The sequence below is a fragment of the Girardinichthys multiradiatus genome, chromosome 3 (assembly GCF_021462225.1).
Source record: "Girardinichthys multiradiatus isolate DD_20200921_A chromosome 3, DD_fGirMul_XY1, whole genome shotgun sequence".
NCBI classification, from domain to species: domain Eukaryota; kingdom Metazoa; phylum Chordata; class Actinopteri; order Cyprinodontiformes; family Goodeidae; genus Girardinichthys; species Girardinichthys multiradiatus.
This window is the reverse complement of record NC_061796.1, coordinates 46,923,891-46,944,671: the sequence shown is the minus strand read 5'-3', so window position 1 is coordinate 46,944,671 and position 20,781 is coordinate 46,923,891. Positions and strand designations below refer to the sequence as shown.

General features: G+C 39.3%; 2 protein-coding genes across 6 annotated transcripts in view; both read left to right on the top strand.

Moving 5' to 3' along the window:
• The first annotated feature begins 2 nt into the window (after nucleotides 1-2).
• LOC124865591 lies at nucleotides 3-17,213 on the top strand. Of its 3 annotated transcripts, none has more exons than XM_047360804.1 (22): nucleotides 3-293; nucleotides 3,159-3,231; nucleotides 3,457-3,500; nucleotides 3,886-4,171; nucleotides 5,934-5,974; nucleotides 6,085-6,370; nucleotides 6,549-6,589; nucleotides 6,762-7,044; nucleotides 7,199-7,242; nucleotides 7,458-7,704; nucleotides 7,838-7,878; nucleotides 8,465-8,765; nucleotides 9,617-9,651; nucleotides 9,756-9,826; nucleotides 10,150-10,364; nucleotides 10,452-10,702; nucleotides 11,697-11,825; nucleotides 13,363-13,498; nucleotides 13,582-13,611; nucleotides 13,773-13,820; nucleotides 13,895-13,938; nucleotides 15,946-17,213. In XM_047360804.1, exons 2-22 carry the CDS (start codon nucleotides 3,168-3,170, stop codon nucleotides 16,240-16,242), a joined length of 2,934 nt encoding a protein of 977 aa, XP_047216760.1. In that variant the 5' UTR covers nucleotides 3-293; nucleotides 3,159-3,167; the 3' UTR covers nucleotides 16,243-17,213. The 3 variants fall into 3 exon arrangements, with proteins under 3 accessions (XP_047216760.1, XP_047216759.1, XP_047216761.1); XM_047360803.1 differs by having other exon boundaries at nucleotides 9,753-9,826; XM_047360805.1 differs by lacking the exon at nucleotides 13,895-13,938 and having other exon boundaries at nucleotides 9,753-9,826; nucleotides 15,946-16,070.
• A 1,168-nt stretch (nucleotides 17,214-18,381) lies between these two features.
• Nucleotides 18,382-20,781, top strand: part of LOC124865590 (protein NLRC3-like) — a 14,138-nt gene continuing 11,738 nt past the window's right edge. Inside the window, exons 1-3 of one of the 3 annotated variants that reach the window (XM_047360800.1) lie at nucleotides 18,382-18,489; nucleotides 19,541-19,677; nucleotides 20,412-20,522. In XM_047360800.1, coding sequence (XP_047216756.1) covers nucleotides 19,589-19,677; nucleotides 20,412-20,522 — 200 coding nt within the window. In that variant the 5' untranslated portion in view covers nucleotides 18,382-18,489; nucleotides 19,541-19,588. Of the gene's footprint in view, nucleotides 19,678-20,411; nucleotides 20,523-20,781 lie in introns of all 3 variants that reach the window. The other 2 variants (XM_047360802.1, XM_047360801.1) reach the window with 2 other exon arrangements.

The window sequence follows — 20,781 nt, the reverse complement described above, 5'->3', positions numbered from 1 at the left end:
AGAACGTCATGTGCAGCAGTGAATTGTGGGTAATATACTTCGGCGAAGTCCGCTTCGATGCGGGCTTCGCTGAAGGGCGGATGTGGGGCACAAAGGGGGCGGGGCTAAGGACCACTCTGGAGAACTGGGAAACACTACGGACTCGAACCATCAACTGGAACCCGCAAGGAACATAAGGGTGGAAGTGCGAGTATTGGGCCACGGAGTTGCATCAGTTGCTGTCAAAGAAGAATATGAAGCATTTACTGTAACTTCTAAGAACAAGTGGGTTTATTTCTAACGAGCAACAGCAGGTAAAAGTTTCATTATTAAACATGAATTTGTCGCTTGTTATTGTCGGTCTTGAAGTTGCATCAGCAGCTTGTGTTTGGGACATTTTTAACTATTTATTGTAAAGATCAGCAGCTTGTGTTTGGGACATTTTTAACTATTTATTGTAAAGATCAGCAGCTTGTGTTTGGGACATTTTTAACTATTTATTGTAAAGATCAGCAGCTTGGACTGAGCTCTAACAAAGGAGAAAAGCTGCTCCTGTTTAGGTTAGTGTTTAGTTTGCATTCACCGAGCATTTAACTAATTAACAAGCAGGCTCCGCTGGGCTAGACTTTACATTTAAATAATTTCATGCACATCTTCATCTTCCGTGTCTGTGAACTTCCGGAAGGCGCAGCTCTGGAGGTTGGTGCGCCTTGCTGGACCGGTTCGGCAGAACATAAGCAGTCAGTCATAAACATTAAGGTGAAGCTCTTCAACCCAGGAGAGTTGGAGCTCCATTAGAAACGTGCAAAAAGCTGTTCAGCAATTATGAGAAGCCTTTCATTGCTGTAAAGCCAATAAAGTAGCTTTTATATTGATTATTAGAAAAGGTGTAATGAAATTTGACATGACACTGCTTTGTTAAAATGTTAAATAATAATAATTTTACATTTTTATATCAGATTATAGTTGTGATGTAAACATATTTCAAGCTGAGCATTAATAAGCTATAACACAGAGGTTTTAGGAGTGTCAGTTATATCTGATATAACCGACACCAGGTCAGGTCAGGTCACCTCCACCACACTTTTCACCAGCTTGCTTCGCCTCTGCCTGGCAGGACTGGTGTAGCTGCTTCTGGTTTGTAGGCCATCTTACTTCAACCCTTTTCAGCTCTGCTCACAAACTGTCAATGGGACTAAGCTCAGGGCTTTCTGATGGCCGCTCAGATACATGGATGTCCTTCAGCCACTTTGTATCTAATCTTACGTTAGACCACAGGACCTGTCTCCACAATGAAGGTCTTTGTCCTGGAGTACATTTGCAAACTGGAATCTGGCAAATGTTTGAATCTTGGCTAAAAGCTGATAGAAACCATTTCTACAAACACCAAACAGTTAAAAGTTGAATCAGAACTGTTCACCACACACCTGCTACACAGAACCAACATGTCTGCTGAAGGCAGAGATCTCACAGATTCCAAACATATACGTTTAGTCTCCTTCCACCCAGGAGTTACTCAACCAGCAGCAAAGGAAGACCAGAATTATCACTCGCATTATTAACATAATGATTATTTCAATGTTTGTAATTACTGAGAAAAACTCAACTCGGGTTTGGTGTGTTATTTTGAGCACAAACGTCCCTAAAACCGTCCCGCGATGGACTGGCGACCTGTCCAGGGTGGACCTGCCTCCCGCCTATAGACTGCTGGAGATTGGCACCAGCTTCCCCGTGACCCATTATGGAAGAAGCAGTATAGAAAATGACTGACTGACTTCCCTAAAACCTCTTGAGGCTTAAGAGGTGGAAAATCTGTCTCAGTATTCTGACATTTAGCAATTTAACCGGAAACATTTATTCGGATTAAATGTCAGCGTGAGAGACCAAGCAGTAAAGGCATAGATGACACAGGTATTTTACCCGACAAAATTCAAGAAAAGACAAAGTTTAAAATTAAAGCTGATAGGCCCCTAAAAGAGGTCAACTAAATATAACTCTTATTAAAAACAAGAACTTACAGACTATTAACTGAGGAAGCAAAGTATAAACTCCATAACTCAAAACTGACCTAAGACAAAGAAGGTTAACCTATAAAGTGAATTGGCCAAACGATTTACACACAACAGGGGAAACAGAAGTAAATATCAATACTACCTAAGGACCGAATGATGCAAGTTAACCTGCACATCTCCCTGGCTGACTAGCAAATAGTTGGTCCAGCTGAGCTGGATGTTGTGCTGTCAAAGTCCTAAACTCTTGCGAAGAAGCAGCCGGCTCCTGATACCAGGTAACTCAAAAAAGAAAAACATAATAACAACAAAAAAAAACACAGTGCTGTTATGTTTGTGCTCCTTAATATTATGGTTAGTTTTGAAATAAAAAAATGAATGAATTGGATGAATAAAATACGTGTTTAATTGAAAAACAAAATGAAGTAATGAGGTGAGTGTGTGGACTGTTTTTACCAAGTATAGCTGAGGCCGTCAATACGTTAAGTGTCTTTACATAAATTGAAGATTTATAAAGATTTCTGCTTTTACTGTATATTTTGTCATACTTATGGCATCAAAATGTTTTGATAAAATTTAATAAAATGCTTTTTTGTTTCAAGATTTGGTGCACATATAATGTTTATTTTTAATTCCTTTTACTCAGAGACACAACTGAGAAGACAAATGATAATAGTAAAAAACTATATCTAGTTTTGTAATAGAAATATGATAATTATGAGACACCAATATTGTTAGCTTTCATACATTTGCACTGATCCATAAAACAAAAAAGTCGTCAGCCGAGGCTGAGTTTGAACAAAGTTATAGAAATGACATCTCTGACATTTAGCAGATTTAAATAATTTTAGCAATCATAACTGAGCTAAAACAGGAGAATTTAGCCTGATTACAGTTGAAATATCTGATTTAAATTGTATTTTAATGTTACGTCAGGAATTTCCATGATAAACAAGGCTTTTTTCAACCTATGCTGTAATATTTAACAAGGTCATGAACGTTTTACATTTGGAAATTCAGATCATATTTTACTACCTTGGATTTGTCTTATTTAGCATGAAACTAATATGTTTCATAAACTATGTGTGTCATTGGTACTGACAGTGATTCCATATAAAACATCCAGTTTCCAACAATGATGTTGAAGGTTTCTGTGTTTTATTTTTCCAGGTTGGAACGATGGCGACAACTGAGCTGCATGATCTGGTGCAAAGATTGTCAGCTACTGACTCAAGAGCAAAAGGTGAAACAGTGAAGATAAAAATTTGTCTCTCCTGCATCTGTTTCAGGAAATCTGATCAAGAAATGTATCCTATTCTGAATGCTCAAGGTGGTCCCTGCTGAGAACGCATCAAGCTACATTAAAATGGAAAGATGTTGTTGCTGCAAAAAAGCTTTGTGGTTAAATGTTTGCAGTCCAGATGTAAAAAGTTCTGCTTATCAGTAATCTTCTATTTTTTCTTCTCAGATAAATTTGCTGTTGTAGAAGAACAACCTTTACTGAACCAGAGAGTAAGTAGGGCTGCAGGATGTGGCTGCAGAGTTCAACTTTGACTCAGATGATAATGATGTGACAATATTTCAAACAGGAATGTATTAATTTAACTTTAAAATAAGGTGTAAATAAAACCTTTCTGTTAAATATCCAGATGATTTGTGCAGGTTTGGTTGCAGTAAAAGTTGTGGGAACTTTTGCTTTCTTGGAAAAGTTGAAATAAACCACACATGTTGCCTAACAAAGACATAGAGTATAAATACAGATTGGAAAAGCAAACTGTCCGTTATATGATCAGGATGTATAAGCCATGCACCTTTCAGCCTCTTTAATTTGACCTAATATACCTAAAAAGCAATTGGTGTGAAAATATGTGGTTTTCTTTTTCTCTGACTGTCCTAGATAGCAAAGATGAGCAGTGATATTAATCTGCTGTTGGAAACTCTGGAGGAGCTGAGTGTTCATGAGTTCACAGTCTTTAAAGATATCCGGAGTTTCTCCGCCGACATGCGGCCCTTCTCCACAAACAGACGGAGCTGGCAGAAGATGGAAGACCTGCAGGAGATGGTGATTTTAATTGTGCAGACCTGTGGTGAAAAGTCTTTGATGGTAACCAGTGATGTTTTAAAGAACATCTGCAGGATGGATTTGGCCCAGAGGTTGTTAAGCAGGACTTCGGCAGCCAGAGGTAAGGTGATAAAGCCTGGAGATTTAGAAATAGGTTGCACATGGTTCTTAATATGTGTCATATGTGCCAGTATTTGTCTGTGTACTTCAACATGCACATGAACTTTGATGACATGCTATTCTTAATTTATAAGGTCCAGTTTGTTGATGGATCGACCACTGACAGCAGTAGCAACTTGAACTATTCAGTAAATACCTTCCTCAAGGTTTAGGAGTGTGTTCATAGAGGAAAAAACCAGAACTGCAGCCTCTGTTATAATTCATCCCAAAGGTGTTCAAGAAGGTTGAGGTCAGGATTCTGTGAAGGCCAGTCAAGTTTCTCCATATCTGCAGCTGTGGAAGTGATTGGACGACCAGAATTTATTGATTTGGTGCTGGGACCCAATACTTCTGGAATTATTGCGTAGCTCAGGATAATCTAAGCCACTCTAACTATAAGCTTTATCAAAAAGGAAAGTTTTAAGCCAAGCCTTAAAAGTAGACAGGGTGTCTGCCTCACGGACTAAAACTGGGAGCTGGTTCCACAGGAGAGGAGCCTGATAACTAAAGGATCTGCCTCCCATTCTACTTCTAGAGACTCTAGGAACCACCAGTAAACCTGCAGTCTGAGAACAAAGTGCTCTGTTAGGAACATATGGACCAATCAGATCTCTGATGTATGATGGAGCTAGATCATTAAGGGCTTTATATGTGAGGAGGAGAATTTTAAATTATATTCTGGATTTAACAGGGAGCCAATGAAGGGAAGCTAAAATAGGAGAAATATGATCTCTCTTTTTAATTTTCATCAGAACTCTTGCTGCAGCATTTTGAATCAGCTGAAGGCTTTTAACTGCATTTTGTGGACATCCTGATAGTAAAGAATTACAATAGTCCAGCCTTGAAGTAACAAATGCATGAACTAGTTTTTCAGCGTCACTCCTGGACAGGATATTTCTAATTTTGGCAATGTTCTGGAGATGAAAGAAGGAAATCCTAGAAACCTGTTTAATATGGGATTTAAATGACACGTCCTAGTCAAAGTTAACACCAAGGTTTTTAACTTTATTATCGGAGGTGAATTTAATGCCATCCAGGTTAAGTGATTGACTAAGCAGTTTCTTTTTTAAAGACTCCGGTCCAAAGACGACAACTTCTGTCTTGTCTGAATTTAGAAGCAGATAATTTAAAGTCATCCAAGTTTTTATATCTTCAAGACCTGCTTGTAGTCTATCTAACTGGTTGGGTTCATCAGGATTTATGGATAAGTAAAGCTGAGTATCATCAGCGTAACAGTGAACATTTATTCTACGCTGCCTGATAATTTAACCTATTGGAAGCATATATATAGTAAAGAGAATTGGCCCAAGTACTGAACCCTGTGGTACTCCACAATTAACCCTGGAGTTTAAAGATGATTTATCATTTACATGAACAAACTGGAATCTGTCAGACAGATAAGATTTAAACCAGCCTAGCGCTGTTCCTCTGATCCCTACAGCATATTCCAGCCTTTTTAAGAGAATATTATGGTCGACTGGATCAAATGCAGCACTGAGATCTAACAGAACCAGAACAGACACAAGTCCATTATCTGAGGCCATAAGAATATCATTAGTGACTTTCAGCAGAGCTGTTTCAGTGCTATGATGAGCTCTGAAACCTGACTGAAACTCTTCAAACAGGTCATTGCTGTATAAATGTTCACACATTTGATTAGCAACTATTTTATTTCATGCATACTTTTACTTTGCACATGTTCATACTTCATCTGCTTTACTCAGAGATACCGATGAGAAGACATCCGTCTGCACTGGTCCACAAAGTGAGTAAAGCTTCTTTACCAGATCAGTGGGACAGCAAAGGCTATTTATTAAGATAATTTTCCTCTCTGTGATGAAACGTCTCCTGAAGCATGTTCTTTGAATCTTCAAGGTGGCAACCATGGTAGCTGTTAGAGATGTTCTTCTGGAGATACTGATGGATTTGAGTAAAACTCAATTCAGTGAGCTAAAAGTGTTACTGCAGTTCAGTTACTTTCAGAGAGGTCTTCAACAAATCTCGTGGTTTATACTGACAAGTGCAGACAAGACCAGAATCATGGATCTTATGCTCAATAAATTTGGTAGACAATCTGTGGAAGTGACCAGGGAGATTCTAATGGACTTGAGGAGAACTGATCTTGCGCTGATGCTGCCTGAGACCAGCTCAACATCTAAAGGTACCAGATGATTAGATCTTTTACAATCTCACAAAACACAAACATCTATCAGTGCTTCAAACTGGATCGGTTAATCTCAGTTTTCTATTTGGTTCAGATGTTATTTTGTGATTGAACTTGTTCTAAATCAGAATCTGTAACAACTGATTACTTTTGTCTTCCATCCTTTTCTCCTCAGAGGAACTGTCTATGAAACTGAACTCTGCTCTTCTGCAGAAAGTGAGATATGTTCATGTTTTTTAAACAAATCCTAAATTTAGCTGGAGGAGTTTTTTTCTTCTGAAGCTAAAGCAGCATTTTCTTGTTACACATGCAGGAGAAACTCCTCAGTTTAATGAAAAGAGCTTGGAAATGTTCTAGCCTTGAGAGATGATGAGTGTTTGTTTACCAGGTGGAGATGTTGGAGTGTATGACAGAGCTGCTGCTGGGAACACTGGTCAACCTTACTGAAAAAGAGCTCAAGAACTTCCAGAAAATCACCCTGAGTAAAATTCACCATCACAGAAGATACATACCCAAGGGGCGAATCAAAATAGGAAATGTGCTGCACATTGTGGTGGTTATTGTGCTGACCTATGACCAACAGTCTCTGAAGAGGACCATAGATGTTTTAAAGGAGATGAAGAGGAATGATCTGGTAAAGAAGTTGTCAGACAGGAGCTCAGGACCTAAAGGTTCAACAGTACAGACAAAAACGTCTTAAACTACTCAAACATGGCTAATAAGTGTTCTGATGTTTCTCTGCATGGTTTGGACCACATCGTATTATGTTATACAAAGACCCAATGGTCAGATGTGAGATTAATCTTTTTCCTGTTTTCTCCTCAGAGAGATCTTCTGCAGATCAACAACCTTCTGCTTGGATCCACAAAGTGAGTGATGGGATATCAGGAATTAGTTTAATTCCTTCATGCACCAGATTTAAAAATATAAAAATGAGAAAAAGACCATTTCTATCCCCTATGATTGTATGTCCGTGTCTAGCTCTGAGGAAATCAGCTGTACTAATATGATAAAACTTTGCAGACGTGTTTGTGGTTTTCTCCTGAATGAACCTCCTTTCTCTATAATGAACTGAATGTTTCAGTTGGCAACGATGGCGGTGGTTGAACAGCTACTTTTGGAGGTTTTGAATGAATTAAGCAGCGAGGAATTTTTATCAAAGTTTAAAAGACGTCTGTCAGACTTTTTACCAACATTGAAGTTCACACCAGAGAGAGAAAACGTCATCGATGTGATGATGGAGAAGCTTGGCCAGCATTCTGTGAAGGTGATCAAGAAGCTTCTCATCGAAATAAACAGAAAAGATTTGGCTGAGATCCTTCCAGAAGTTGGTAATTGGACTTTTCATTATTTTGGCTTTATTAAATACATGTTTCGTTCCACAAAATGTTCTGAATCTTTTATAATTATTTGTTGTATTTGATCAAAATCTGTTTTGTTAACTTTTAATATATTTTTTCTCAGGGGGATTCTCTGTGGAGGAAGGAAATGAATCTTTTGAGCCAGTAAGTGACTTTATTCAACACAGATTTAGTTCAGTAAATTCAGTTCGAAACTTCTAACCATTTATCATCAAATAAACAAAAGCAATGATTTCAACCCGTTTTTTTGGCAGGTTGTGTGTTGTTTAATTGAAAAGAGCGTGGCTCGGGTAAACTGGTCCAATGGATCGGTCTGAAGGGATGGACCTGTGTCCTCACAGTAAAGGTGTAGCTCACCTTTTGTCCCAGTTATGATTCTTTTCCCAGATAAAACTGTGATATAGTGCAAATCGACACGAGATCACTTTGACTTTTTCATTGCAGATCTTTTTCTGAATGTTGCACCTGAACAGGTGGTTAGGGAACAACCTGGTAGACATATCCCAGTTACCAGCAACAATGTTTGAGAATAACCAACAGGTCTTAAGGGAAAAGGACAATTATTTAAAAAATATCTCTAGAAGCAGGAGAACATGACTTCCTGGAATTAAAATGAATTCTGTTTAATACCAAACAGAAATCTCTGCTAAACATTTCTGCTGCATTGTTTCTTACAACAACACTTCATAAATAAGCTAAAAAAACATGCTTTTATTTGCTGTTGTTTCAGTTAACACCAAGAAGTCTAATTCTTCACAATCTTTCTGAGATGCTTCATAAGTTGAACAGGAAGACTGTTGTGAAATTCAAGTCATTCCTTCAGTTCACGTGTTTTGAGAGGAGTCTCCCACAAATACCAAAATCCCGTCTCAACCATGTGGCCACAGCACAGAATCTGGTGGATCTGATGATGGAGCAGTTTGGTCAGCAGTCAGTCAAGATAGCCCGGGAAGTTTTAACGGACATGAGTGTAACTGATCTGGACCCATCATGTCTGGAGACGGGGCTGGATCCTGGGAAGAAATCACAAGGTAAGAGCTCTATCATTGCATAATATTTCTCATTAAAGCTTAAGATCTCATTTTCTGTGGCCATGACCTGCCTGACCCAGCCTCAAGAGCCATAGGCCACCTGACGGGAGCCGTCCACTCTGGGACGTGGCCCGAGCACCCACACAAACAACACCCACCGAGGTGGGCAGCCTTTGTGGGTGTTTGAGCCCCCATGCTTCATAGTGCACTGTGGCCTGAATCCAGTATTTGGTCCTCATCCGCAAAACTGTCTGAATGTGATGAAAATTATTCTTTAGGCTCTGGTTTTTTGGACCTGAAATAAGCATTTAAAGCAATAAATTATGAGGCTCTTTGTGCTGGATGAAGTGTTATTTATCAAAGAGAAATCAGGCTGTAGAAAACGTACCGTAACTGCAAGGCTGGAGTTCCACAAGGCTCTATACTCAGACTAAGCAAAACATGTTAAACTGAAGATCAGGATGTTTACAGTCTCGTTCTCAGCCACATGCTTCGTGTTGATGCAATGCTATGTTACCAGTCTGAGGGATTTGTTTGTGTCCTGGTGCAAGGAAAACATCTAAAACGTCTTATGTCCAAGAGGTTTCAGTCTATCTTTTATAGGGGACTTTTCATGCAGCCAAACAGTCAATAAAAGTTCAACATTTCAGAGTAAAAGTCCTGTTGACCTTGAGCTAATAGCTCTGCTGCTCTCAGGCTGTAAACATTGATTTATTTATTATTGTCCAATTTGCTGTCTTGTATTTTGTGCATCAATGAATTCCTGAGAAAAAAATAAAAATAAATTCAAGTTTGTTTTTAAAAGTTACATATCTCTAAGATTTACATAACATTTTATGTTCTTCATAAAGGGCGTGTGGAGTTTAAATATACGAAAAGAGTCACGGTAATTTTATTAAAGTGTTTTTATCATTTTCTCATTTCATCATTTGAAGTGACATTCAATAAATATCCTGGCTGGTTTGATGGTTTGATTGTCCGCTCCAGCAGGACTCCGACAGCTGGACTAAACTTGAACCTGAGGTGAAAACTACAGATCCAGGCGAGGCTTCAACTTACAGGTGAGAAACAATGTTCCTCCTGCTCCGACACCAGGAAGCCCAGTCACAGACAAACACGCAACAGACAACCATGCAGAGACAGTCTCACAGCGAAGACATCTATGTTCTTGGACTGTGGGAGGAAGCTGGAGTACCAGGGGAGAACCCATGCATGCACAGGGAGAACATGCTAATTACAGCAAATGGAAACTACAAAAATACCTTGGAGACAAACCGATAATTTAGACATTCCGTCACAAAAAAAAACATTTGTCACAATTTCCTTCAAATAATCTTCAGGCAAATCATTTTTTTAAACTTGCTTTATTGAAATATTTTTCCAGCCTCCAGTCTGAAGCAGGCCGCTTTGAATGCAGCGTCTCTGGTTTTCGTTGGGACTGTTCGGAAAAGGTCGTCTTTAAGTACCGGTTCTGCTCCTGGGACGGACACATGGAGAGGATGGAAAGCAGAGGATTCGTGCCTGCAGGTCCCTTAATGGACATCAACCTCATTACTGGGAAGATGCTGGAGGTGTTCCTGCCACACTGGATCTGTATCTGTAGGAGAACACGATGATGCCAAACTTTTTACCATCATGGATTCAAACCTTTTCCCCTCACTGTTTCAACATCTGTGTTTCATCCAGATGACATCCCCAAACCTTTGGACCAGTTTGCAGTCCTGCACATGGACGACTGTGGAGACGCTGTGGAAAACGTGTCAGATGTCTCATCATCACACGTCAAGCTAACAGAACCCATTTTCTCGCCGAGAGCGGTGCTGATGAGAGCCGGCTTTCCTGTGAAAATCAACTGTAACATGTTGATCTATCGGACCAACATAGCTTTCCTCACACTACATGTTTACCTCATCCCACGGGACCCGGCTTTACAGCAGGTAGATACATGCCTGTCTTACGGTGGGCCAGAAATTCTGACCCGTGTTCATTTCTGTTAATAATTTTCCAAGAAATAGCACAGCCATGCCTTGGCTGGTTTCTGTTATCAGTGTATACCAACATCTCAAAATGTTCAGGTTAAAGTCCTTAAAATTAAATGGCACAGAAACTGCCAAAGTAACCATCCCTCCCCTACCTGTTGCTGTGCACTGCCAGTCAGCTGTCTGAAAACAGGCTCGTAGACTCACGTAGAAGAAACACACAGTTAGCTGTTCTAGAAACATTTCCGGTCCTGTAAAACCCAGATTTCTGTGAAAACTAAAGAAGCGCCACCCATCACTCTTCGTGAGATAATCCTGTATTTAAGCTGCATGTCTGCTAAGCTACAATCAGTTTGTTATACTTATTTTACTAAAAGCGGAGTGTCAGAAAGTGATACAATTCGGCACATTTAGAGCTTAAAAGCCTTCCTAAATGAAGGATGTTGTTATTCTATGTTTTCTTTATAGTCTATGAATCAAATTAAAATTAAATACATTATTAGATAATTACTAGAAATGTCATGATGAATATCTTGTACTATAGGGAAAATATGAGCTTTTCTGCTTTAATCATGTAATTTTATTGTAACATTTTTGTGTAAAACATGTTATTTATACTCCTGGAAAAAAGGTCTTTATATTGCTGCTAACAGCTGGAGCCTCACAAACACAAACAGCTTTGAAAATAAACCTCACCAGATATTAGAGAGGCTGTAACTGTGCAGCTACACAACACATAATAACTGTTATCATTCAGATGTTCAAATATTTTGTTATTTATTGATTTTCTCTTGGAAAAGGCCTCACCGATCCCAACATTACTGTCAGTTTTTAATTTGAATTTATAATTTTTTTCCTCATAAATCTCAGATCTTACCTCAACAATGCGATAATGACCCTGCCTTCCTGCTGGCTGCTTTAAACATGCAGCATGGTTTGTTTTTGCTTTAAGGAAATGGACCGCAGAGAAAAATCCTTTGGATACAAAGTCATCCGAAAGCCAGACCCAGACACGTCTCTGAAAATGTGTGATCACTTCATCCTTACAGCAAGTTTGGAAACAGCAGAAGTTTGTCCTGAGGTTTGATTTTAGCTCATTTTGAAGTTTAATAATATTATGTGACAGTTAGAAGTTGATGTTGATATTAATCCTGCATTTCAGACCAACATTGGTTGGATGCAGCAGGTATAACCTGATCTCTTTTGATTGGCTCTGCTGTTTTAAGTGGTGTAGTATAAAGTAGTTATGAGCAATCAGTATCTTACTTGAAGCAGTCAAATCTCCAGCAGACAGGAGGTTGATACTACCTTCTAGAGCAAGCTTCCCCAGCAGAGCGTAGCTGAGCAGGTTGAGCCCTGAGAGTAAACATTCGCTCTCCATCCAGTCATCCTGGGGGTGCCACCTCCCCAGTATGCCAATGAACAAGCAACATACTGATCCTCTGTTTCCTGTTTTTATGGTGGATTTAAACTAACAGCTACTAGAAACAATATCAAATTTAAAATGCTTAGCTCTCTAACTGAATGCTTTTCTGCATAATACGCTCCAATTAAGTTGAAAAAGACAGAACCACCCTCTTTGTTCGAGGGTTTCATGTACCAGGATGCAATAAAAATGACCTGGTCTTTAAAAGGTTCAATTAATCATTAAATATAATCTCTTCTGTAAACTGTAAAGATAATCTGTGCATAAAACACACAACAGACTCCACATTGTCCTTACTTACTAAACAAAGGTGAAGCTAAAGCTACGAGTAAAAATTCCCGCTGGTGCTACTAAAAGATTTAAGAAGGAAAGCATCAGCTGGCAGCTGCTGATCAAATGCATTGATCAACATTTGTAAGAGCACCTCGTTAAAGGGTTAGAGTTAGTTGTGTGTGTGTTAACACATTGCCAAAGTGGAAAGACAACAGCAATGGTCTTAGAGAAGCAACTGTTTGTGTCCCATCAACCTGGGAAGGGTCATAAGGTCATCTCCAGACTACCTTTAGTCCATCATTCTACAGAGAGAAATATTATTTCCAAGGGGAAAACATCTCAGATATCATCCAACCTTCCCAGAAGTGGACGTCCCAGCAGGTTCGGCCCAAGGTCAGAGCGTGAAGCTCAGAGAAATGACCAAAAACCTGAGAGTTCCATCTCAGACTCCACAGGCCTCAGTTAGCAGGTTAAAGGTCACGACAGGACTATTAGAAAAAGACCAACGAGGAATTCCAGGTTTAACTGAACCTGTTGATGAATACTAAAGACTGAAAGCTGTGTCTGGTGTAACACAGCCTGCAGACTGCCGTGTTCTCCAGAAACGATCTCGAGTGAAAATATAAAAATCCACAGCATAACGTTCACCTGAGCCACTTTAAAGCTGCTCAGCCGTGAAGCTTTGATTTCCCTCCTGAGTGTCTCCTGCTTTGTGTTGCTCCTCTGTGGGAATCTCTTCCTGATTCTGTGAAACTAAGGTTTCTGGTAAGATACTGACTCCTCATCACTCTACGCTACAACCCTTTAAAAAAAATCATAAACTTTCCTTTTACTTGAGAAAACCCTTTCTTTGAATTGTATAATAACATAAGCTCTCCCTTAAACGACCTCTTCTTTTCTTTTCTGGATGCCTGGACAGAAATTGAAGCTCAGGTTTGATCCCAAAAGACCAAATTTCTTTGAGGTGTACATAAAAAATCCAGACACAGACTTCCAGCTCAAACTCACACCAGAGAAAAGGCCCAACCAAGTGTGGAACTGTGCACTTCGAAAAGGTCACACTCACTCTGTTACATCACCTTTAAATTCTGTTCAAAATGAATCTCCTAAATGTTTGTTTTCTCTGCTTGAATTTCAGAGGAATACCAAATAACTGAGGAGAGACAAGGTCAGAGTTCAGATCATTTGTTTCTACAGAAAAACAGCTTTTTCGGGTTCTAGATTTATGCTTAATTGCGAACAATCTTTAAAAAGAAGCAACAGTTTGTCGTTTTAGTTTTACTGAAGTAGAGCAATAAATGTGACAAACAATTACTTTCCTGATTTTAGCTCCAGGATTCTCAGGTGGAGCGACTAGCATCACTTCTTCACACGACGGTAACTTCTTTTATTGACATTCATTAAAAGAAATAAGCTCTAACATTTTAACTGTAAATTGGTTTTCTTCTCAGTGAAAGATCATGTGGAAGAACATCTGTCTCCTCTCATGCATAAAGTGAGTCATTCTGAAATTGGATTTTGTTCTCAGATCTTCAGGTTCTGTTTGGTTTGTCTTAAGTTTCTTGAGAGCTTCTTCAGTTCTCATTTGTTCTGCCTTTGTCTTTCATCAGAGCTTAAAATGCGGTCATTACATTAGAGCTTAGCTAAACTATTCACACCCCTTAAACCTTGCGGTGTTAAGTGGAAGCTAAATTAGTCATAGTTTTTAAAACTTTCTACAAATGAAAATCTGGAAAGTGTGTTTGGATTCAACTCCTTTATTCTGGTGTCCCTAAATACAATCCAGTGGAACCAGTTGCCCTCAGAAAACATGAAATACTAAATAACGTCCGTCTGTGTCCATTTTAACCTCAGTATGAATGCAGCTGTTCTCTTTCAGGCATTAGAGGTTCTTTAGAGAACATTAGAGAACAAACAGCATCATGAAGACCAAGGAACACAGCAGACAGGTCAGGGGGAAAGTTCTGGTTCAGTTTAAAGCAGGGTTAGGTTCTGCAACAATATTCCAAGCTTTGAACATCTCCCAGAGCTCTGTTCAATCCATCATCTGAACATGTGGAGAGGAAGGACCATCTGCAGACCTGCCAAGACATGGACCTCCTCCTAAACTGAAAAGAGAGCATTGATCAGAGAAGCAGCCAAGAGACCCATGGCAACTCTGGAGGAGCTGCAGAGAACCACAGCTCAATTGGGCCAATCTTTCGACACGACAGCTGTAGCTGTCAGGCATGCATTCCACGAATCTGGTCTTTATGGAAAGTGGCAGGAAGAAAACCAGAAGTAGTCCGGGTTGCAGCCACCCACAAGCCATGTAGGGACACTGCAAACATGTGCAAGAAGGTGCTCTGATCAGAGGAGATCAAAATTAGACTTCATGTGTGGGTGGTAAAAACGAATCACCCTAAACAGCCAAAGACTGAAATGCGGTGGTGGCAGCATGATGCTGTGGGGATGTTTCTTTTCAGCAGGGACAGGGAAGCTGGTCAGAGTTGATGATCAAGATGGATGGAGCTAAATTCAGGATAAGCCTGGAAGAAAAACATAGATATAAGCATGTTCTTGTGTTAGAATGGCCTAGTCAAAGTCCAGGTCTAAATCAAGCTGAGAATCTGTGGCAGACAGACTTTCTCCATCCAGTCTGATGCTAGATGTTTTTCAGATGCAATTAAAAGGCAGTTCGATGGAGTTTTGATGCTCGATAAACAAGTTTGAGAACCAAGCACCGTTTTGTAGAGAAGGCAGATTTATTTATATAGTACATTTCAGCAACAAGATAAAACATTTAAAAAATACACAGCTGTGTCGTGATAAAGCAAAGCAAAGAAAAGTTGGACTACAGACTGAAATGAATGACCTGAGGTTTTTGTAAAATCATAAAACTAAAGGAACTCTCTGCAGGACAATTACAATCTTTAACACAATCATTGATGCTTTTTGGTCCATATTTTTTCACCATTAAATCCAACGTTTCTCTCCGGGGAGGAGGTAATTCCTTAGAACCTTGTGGACCATACCTTTCTGGGTAAAGGAGGAGTATTCCTTTAAAACGAGTCAGAGGCTTCTCTGCGCTCTGTAACCTTTTTCCTAATGTTAGGAGAGCCAGGGTCAGTCTGGGAGGGTCTTCTGCAGTGAACTGCTTCTAGTCAGGGTTCAAATCCAGATAAAATAAACTAGTTTAATGGTTTGAATTTCCTGCAGGTTTCTGGTTGACCTGCTCAGCTTTTCTAATTTGTTTTTCACTCTTTATGTCTCGTCTTGTTTCCTGACACAGATTTATGGTCTTCTTTCTGCTGCATCGGGTTTGGTTTTACTTTTAAGTTCATTTTTGTTGTCATCATGTTGCCTTCTGCTTACAAGTCTCCACCAATGGCCCACTCCAACACCTGGCCAGGACACAAATCATCCCATTCTTCTAACTAAATAGAGCTGATACTTAATTAGAAATGCATTCAAACTGATTTACATTTTCAAACTTTGTTTATGTGTGTTTTCATCTCACCAGGCAGTGTCCCTCCGAGAGATAGAAAGAGAGACCCTTCTGGAAGTTATTAGAGATCTGAAGAAGGAGGAACTGAAATCGTTCAAATGGTTCCTTAAGAACACTAGGTTCGTGGGTCCACAAACAGATGAAGATTTGCTGCGCATCACAGCACGTCATCTGGAGAATGCAGATGCTTTCGACCTGGTGGATCTGATGCTGCAGACCTACAGCAAACAAACTGTGGAGGTAACCAAGGAGGTCCTCAGGAAAATAAACAGGAATGATCTACTGGAGGTGCTGTCAGGATGCAGCTCATAATCCAAACAAATTCATGATGGCATTTTGAAACCCATCACCATAACAGATTCTGTTCTTTATTTTCATTTTTTTAAATTTGTATTTTTTTAAGGTAAATTATTTCAGTAAAGATTTGGTGCAAATCTTTTGATGAAAGAATCCATGATTTCTGATATTTTAACCATCGTTCGAAAAACATTTGTCAAAATAAAACATTACAGTTAATAAATTAAGTCTTTTAAGGTTGTTTTTTTCTTGCAGAAGATCTCTATTCCTTTTTGAAGCTAAAATCCTGTTTCCTGTCAATCATACTGGGTCATGTGAGGTTTTTTTAATAGATTCATTCAGTGTTATTCCATCAAAGTGAGCAGGTTCTAGAGCTCGCTTTTAACTGGTTCTGTTAGAACAGGAAAAGAACCAGCTTCGTTCCATCATTCCAGAAAGCTGTTGGATCCTGATAAAATAAGGCAAAAACAATAAGAATACGATCAGGGAGCTGGTATTCTTTACGCTTCAGGTTGATCAAAGTCTATATGAGGATGAGAAGAGTGATGCAGATCTGGGTTAAAGTTATTTATTGGCCCTGAAATCCTGATTATAAAAGAAAGATGGAAACAGCCACCCAGATCACATCCTCATCAGCTCAGATGGATCTGCTGGATGATAACACGGGTAAAAGAAATCCATGTGGTTGATGGAATAAATGAGTGATGAATTCAAAACAAACAAATCTATTCATGTACTGATTAGAAATCAGTGTATTTCATTGAAAGCAAGCATGGCTGACTAAAGAAGAATGATTTAAAGCAACAGTCCACTGTAAAACAACCATTCTGCCCTTCTAATTCAGTCAGAATGACAGAGTAATATCAGATCATTAACACTTTCCACTGATTGTTGAAATCATGTTAAGTCATTTTGTGGCAGTGCAAACAAGATCTTTGTGATTAAGACAATTTGAACATGGTGATAACTAAATGTATGAACAAACCGATATGTGTAAGTCTCACTTATTTCACTAAATGCTAGAGGCTAAAGAAATGACAAATCTCTGAACACACTGAATGTCTGATTGTTGCACTGCAACAACGAGGTTGGATGTTACCTGAGGATCTAAGGGAAAAATGACTAATCTCTAAAATTATGGTTTATGGAACCACAGAGAATGGTAACATAAATCAGAATCTAAATACATGAAGAACTGGAGACAAATGAGAACCAGGGGTCTCATTTATAAACGTGGCATACGTCATTTTCCTCGCAAAGGTTCTGATCTACAAAATCCAACCTGACAGGAGAATGTGTGGTCCCCTCACGTAAACTCTGACCCATGGGTACACTCGTTTTGGAGACAGGAGAAACTGTCGATACATCAGGCCTTCCAACACTGTGGCTACCAGACATGATCTCGACTCTCCACCTCACTCACCAACACAACGATTTCTCGGTGAAATTTCGTCTTTTTGCTTTTTTGCTGTCGATAACCATGAAATAACCTTGATCAGCCAGCTCATTAAAATACACGTTGGCGTTCTTGAGGTGCTTTGAATTGACTATTTATGGTTGAATGTGGGCGTGTAGAGGCAGAACATGAGGCAGAACCTGGTACTGAACGTTGAGGTGTAGCTGTGATTTATAAAGGGGAAACTGCCTGATGGTGTGTGTAGGCATGGTTTTATAAGGCTGGATTTTCTTTTAGTATAGATCCTATGCATGTTTCATAAATGAGCCCACTGGACTAGAAGTGATTTTTAAGAAAACAGACGTTTATGTTTTTCAGAAGTCATAAAATGTGTTTCAATCATCAGAGGGTCAACTGTTAATACTGTGATGAATATGGAGTTTGATTGTTTTTTGCATTAAAACTAATACTGTGTGATGATATAGAATACTGCTGAGATTCAGAGAGGGGGGTAAGGTTTAGAGTCACAGAGAAAGTTTAGATGAAATCTGTCTGACTGAGGGTTGAAGTAGGTCTTCTTCAGGAAACGTCTCCCCCATCCTGATTGGTGCCTCTGTGCACATTTATTAAGGCTTTTCTGAAGCCCTGGGTTGGATGAACAGAAGCTTGTCCAAAGGTGTAACTCTGTTTGGATACAACCGCCTTAAGGTTTGTTTGTTGCCCCTCCTACCTGCCCTGCCTCTATAACAGGTGAGGTTCTGACTCATTCCAGGCTACTGCTCACCTGGGTCAAAGTCTGAATCTGTTTTGTTCACCCGTTGGACGAAAAGACTTTTTTCTCAGAATTTTGGACTGCTAGAATAACTGTAAGTTTGTTTTTCTTCAAGCTAGAACTTCATCTTTCATAGTTTGTTCTTGTGGATTCTCCTCTGATGTTTGGAGAACATGTTCAGGTTTTGTTCCAGCTCAGAGTTTGACCTCTCTCTGTTTGAATACACATCTCCAGGACCTGCGACACCTCTCACAGTAAAACATTTCTTTCATGAATCATATGTTTAGCTCTGATGGATCACATTATCTACTCTTCTGGGTTGATCTTTCTGCAGTATTTTAGGTCTCCTCTGCCATGGTGTCTCCTTTAACATCGTTCTTTTTGTTTCTTGTTTTCATATCTTACATTGGATGTAGATTGTGTCTTTTTATCATTGCCATAAAACGTAACAAATATTGTCTGTTATTAAACGTTTTTTTAACGTGTCATGAGCGATGTCATGAGCAGTCACATGGATAGAAGAAGAGCTGCCAGATATCTGGACTGGACCAGTGGACGTCATTAGAGACAGGAGGGAAGCGAACTGAGCTTTAATGAATGCACGGTTCCGTGCTCCTCCAAGGAATGGACTGGAATGGAGGAAATTATTTTTTACTGTTGTTAACATGAGAAATAAGGTTATCAATGAAACTCAGAAGGATGCAAATAAAAATGAGGCCTGAGATTGTGTTTTAAATTGTTTTAAAATGCATACCCCTGTTGGGCTTTATTAGACATTTTTCCATGCATAAAGGTTCATAATTTATCGGATCAGAAGAAAAATATGAAGGCTGAGCCATAAATGTGTCTAAAGTTTTAATTTTGGTCCACTGCAGATTGGAGCTTGACACCCTGCTCCAGTGCTTTCAGAGTTGACCTGAATGAAAGTAACGAGAATGAAGCTTCTAGTTAAAGTGAATCAGTTTGTCAATGAATGGACATCAGCTCCATGGCTCCACCTAGTGGACTGATGCAGCTACCTCTGCGCTGAGCTCATGCTGATGATGTTAAACAGAAAACAAGAGCTTTCTTGGTAGATCTCTGTAGAGCAAAAATGATTGAATTAGGGTTGATGTTCAGATGAATGATTTGTGTTTCCTCTGCAGGTGAAGCTAGAAAGTGTGTGTGAGCAGATGTGAAGTGAATTCAGCGGCATGGATCAGTATGAGGACAGAGAGGAGGGAGTCCCTCCCTCTAAAACCACTCTATGTGGAGAACATGAGGACCAGAGCAAAGGTCAGAGGTGAGATAGCCATCTCTAACCGTCCATAGCCCTTCTAGAACAAGCAGGAGTTGAAAGAACCAAAGCCATGTGCTACTGGTACTAACATTATTTTTAAAAAGTGAATCCTAAATAAATAAACCTTGATTTTCCAGATATAGAAGAATATCTTATAAACACAGAAAAGTTATATAATTTATATTAGTTATATATTATTAGCTTACCTAAGATCATATAGATGTTTGGGATGAAAGTAACAGATCTGAGGAACATCACCGATTAATGTCAGCATAGTCCTAAAATAAGAAATATGAGAACAACAAATGTTTGTAGAATTAACAAAAGTCCATCCTCGTATTATCAGGGACTCCTACATGTATTTAAATGCCATCAGAAGTGAGGAAGACATCACTGACTTCTTCCTTCACATGATGAAGGTGTCATAGATCCTGTTGTCAGGCATCACCAGGCTGGGGACCCATTTTACTGATGTTCAGCAGAAGGATTCACCAGACAGACTGTTTGTTTTTTACTCAATTCAGAGTCCAATTCATTCTGCTGTGATCAATTTGCAATTTATCTGTAAATTAATCATTTAAATTTGGCCCCAGCTCTTTTCTCAAGGCATCATATGGAACATTTTCTACAGGTTCAGTTTTACAGATCGGGTCCCACAGAACCTGCATGTGTCCAGGTTTAGGTCTCACACAGAAGATAGAAGATAGTCATTGTGCACTGCAATGTTTTCCTCTTAGGATTCATCAGAAAGTCAAACCTGAGGGACCCAGTTGTGTGTCGTTTAGCAGCGACAAGTCCATGTTTCAGAACATTGAGTTCGCATCCCACCGTCCTCCAGCTTCTAAGAGGTGAGCTTTAAATCTGACACAAATGTTTTAATTCCAGAATGGAGGAATGATTTAGATTTTTTATTTTATTTTAAAGCTTCTGGTGGGAAGTTTAAGGTTTATAGTTTGAAGTTACAGCAATCAAATTTATTTTGTCACCAAAATAGCTTCTTCTGGACCAAATTAGGCCAATAACTGTTGCATATGTTCTGGATGAGTTGCAAATGTAAAAAAGGGGCAAAAATATGATGGTGTTTCCACACATGCAACAAGCAATCAG

Bases quoted from the DNA above. Each gene is read 5' to 3' on its own strand.
- LOC124865591 (XM_047360803.1), top strand. From the start codon at position 3,168: ATGGCGACAACTGAGCTGCATGATCTGGTGCAAAGATTGTCAGCTACT. The intron at 6,590-6,761 runs GTGAGATATGTT...TTTGTTTACCAG, and splicing joins ACTCTGCTCTTCTGCAGAAA to GTGGAGATGTTGGAGTGTAT. The intron at 13,939-15,945 runs GTGAGTCATTCT...TCATCTCACCAG, and splicing joins TGTCTCCTCTCATGCATAAA to GCAGTGTCCCTCCGAGAGAT.